This window comes from Cebus imitator, unplaced genomic scaffold (assembly GCF_001604975.1).
Source record: "Cebus imitator isolate Cc_AM_T3 unplaced genomic scaffold, Cebus_imitator-1.0 Scaffold520, whole genome shotgun sequence".
Lineage (NCBI taxonomy): Eukaryota > Metazoa > Chordata > Mammalia > Primates > Cebidae > Cebus > Cebus imitator.
In genome coordinates this window covers 1,446,183-1,448,250 of record NW_016107835.1, presented here as the reverse complement: position 1 = coordinate 1,448,250, position 2,068 = coordinate 1,446,183, and the positions used below count along the sequence as shown (strand labels likewise).

At 49.2% G+C, this 2,068-nt stretch overlaps 1 protein-coding gene across 1 annotated transcript in view; it reads left to right on the top strand.

Annotated features, from left to right (window-relative positions):
* Nucleotides 1-1,613: 1,613 nt before the first annotated feature.
* PPP1R3F (protein phosphatase 1 regulatory subunit 3F) overlaps nucleotides 1,614-2,068 on the top strand; it is a 20,797-nt gene continuing 20,342 nt past the window's right edge. The window contains exon 1 of the mRNA XM_017514221.2: nucleotides 1,614-1,711. Within this exon, the coding sequence (XP_017369710.1) occupies nucleotides 1,665-1,711 (47 nt within the window). The 5' untranslated portion in view covers nucleotides 1,614-1,664. The remainder of the gene's footprint in view (nucleotides 1,712-2,068) is intronic.

Here is a 2,068-nt window from a genome sequence, read left to right as displayed (position 1 = left end):
AACAACAACAATTAAAAAAAAAAAACCCAACCTTCTCTACCATTAGTTCAAAACAAAACTTTCACTGGTTGAGGCTTCTGAGTTGGTGGGACACATCTGAGATCCAAAAAATGGCATGTGTTCAATGTGTTGGACAGCTAAGGGAGGCACCAAGGTGGGATGAGGTCCCCTGCTTGGAGGCCTGCAGGGACCCCGTGAACAGCAGGTGTTTAACAGATGTCGCAGCATGTGGGAGGGAGCAAAGGAGGGGGTAAAGGGCATGCATGTCAGGAAGGAGACCTGGGGAGCCGACTCTAGTGATGCCCCCAAGGTTAATGACCCCTTGCAGTGATGCTCCCAAGATTAATGACCCCTTGCAGTGATGTTCCCAAGGTTAATGACCCCTTGTTCCCTGCAGACTTGGGTCGGAATGTTCCCTACATCTCCTGTGTAATGATAAACCAGGCCAGTTCTATCAGCAGAAGCCTTGTTCCCTGCCCCCACACCTGTCCCTTCCTGGAAAAGGGGGCTAGTTTTCTCTCTCAGGATCAGAGGTTTGGGCTGCATCCTCCTTACCCCTTCCCCAGACCATCCATCCCTTACTGTCACTCACTCCATGAAAGAGAGTGGCCAGAGAGATAGGAGGCAAATGGAGCGACGGTGGTGGCCCAGAATGTCAGCTAGCCCCTTGGGCAGGGCCCAGGGTGTGTGAAGGAGATGCTACTATCGCTGAAAGCCAGGATCCTTGCAGAATGGGGGCTGGGGGTCAAGACCTCCCCTCTATACTGGACTATATCCTCTCTCATGGAGGGCTTCTGGGCTAGGAGTTGGGGAAGAGTGGGAAGTACTAAACAGGTCAGGAAAAGTCCCCAGAGACGACGGGGGCCTCTGACAAAGACTTGAAGGAGATGAGGGAGGGAGCAGCTAGATATCTAAGGAACTCCAAAGGTAACAGCCAGGGCAAAGGTTCTGAGGTGGGAGTGTACCTGATTTGTTCAAAGTCTTCAAGAAGGCTGGTGTGGTTAGTGAGGAGAGAACAAGAGAAGTTGGAGGTGAGGTCAGAGAGGGGACTTGGAGGTTAGACCATGCAGGACCTTGTAGGCCATGGTAAGGACTTTGGCTTCAATACTGAGTGAGGAGGAAGGCATGAGAGGGTGGCAAGCATAGGAGAAACATGAACTATGTTAGAATTTAACAGGTAGCCCCTAACTGCTGAGTGTCCAATGGGGTCTAGGGACTGAATGTGGAAGCAGGGGACCAGCAAGGAGCTGGCTACTGCAGTAGTCTAGGTGACTGGTGATAGTGCTGGCAGTGGAGGTGGTGAGAAGAGAGGGATTTGGGAAATATTTTTAATAGAGAGCCAAAAGAATTTGTTGAAGACTGAGAGTATTGGGGCCAGATCAGGACAGACAATACCCAAACCAGGTGGGCAGGGAGGAGTCCCCGGACTATTTGCCAGCTTGAACTTTTAGGTGAGAAAAAATAAAGTTCTATCTTGCTTAAGCCCCATTATTTTATGATTTTTCTGTTAATTGCAGCTGAACATATTCCTTTCTAACACATGGACATCCTGGACATGGAGACCTGGGGAGAGGGGCTGCTGGGAATGAGATAACAGCATGCTCAGAACCTGGCACTCAGTAGGTGTTCAGTACATCTTCCCAGGATGGAGGAGGTATGTATGAATGGATGTGTTCAGTGGACAAAAGCTACAGTTGAGTTCCCACAGAAGGTGAGACTACAGAGGGAGAGTGAAAGGAGTTTACAAGATGGAAGCAGCAGAAGGAACAGCACTCTTGGGAGAGGGAACAGTAGGAGCAGAGAAAGCAGGGAAGTGAGGCCCCTGTAGGGTGTGGAGTGTCAGGTTGGGCAAACGACAGGGCTTTGATTGTGATTCTATTAGTCAGAGGCTACCTATATGTCCAATCAACTGCTGGCAGCACACAGTCAGGCTCAGTGTTCAATGACCTGAAATTTAAAAAAGTGAATCCTTCAGAAAGTTCAATTTCCTATTTGGCTATTCATTCAACAATAGTACCAAGTCCTGGAGAGTGCTTCGGGGTGACAATCAGGGGCATTTTTTTTTTTT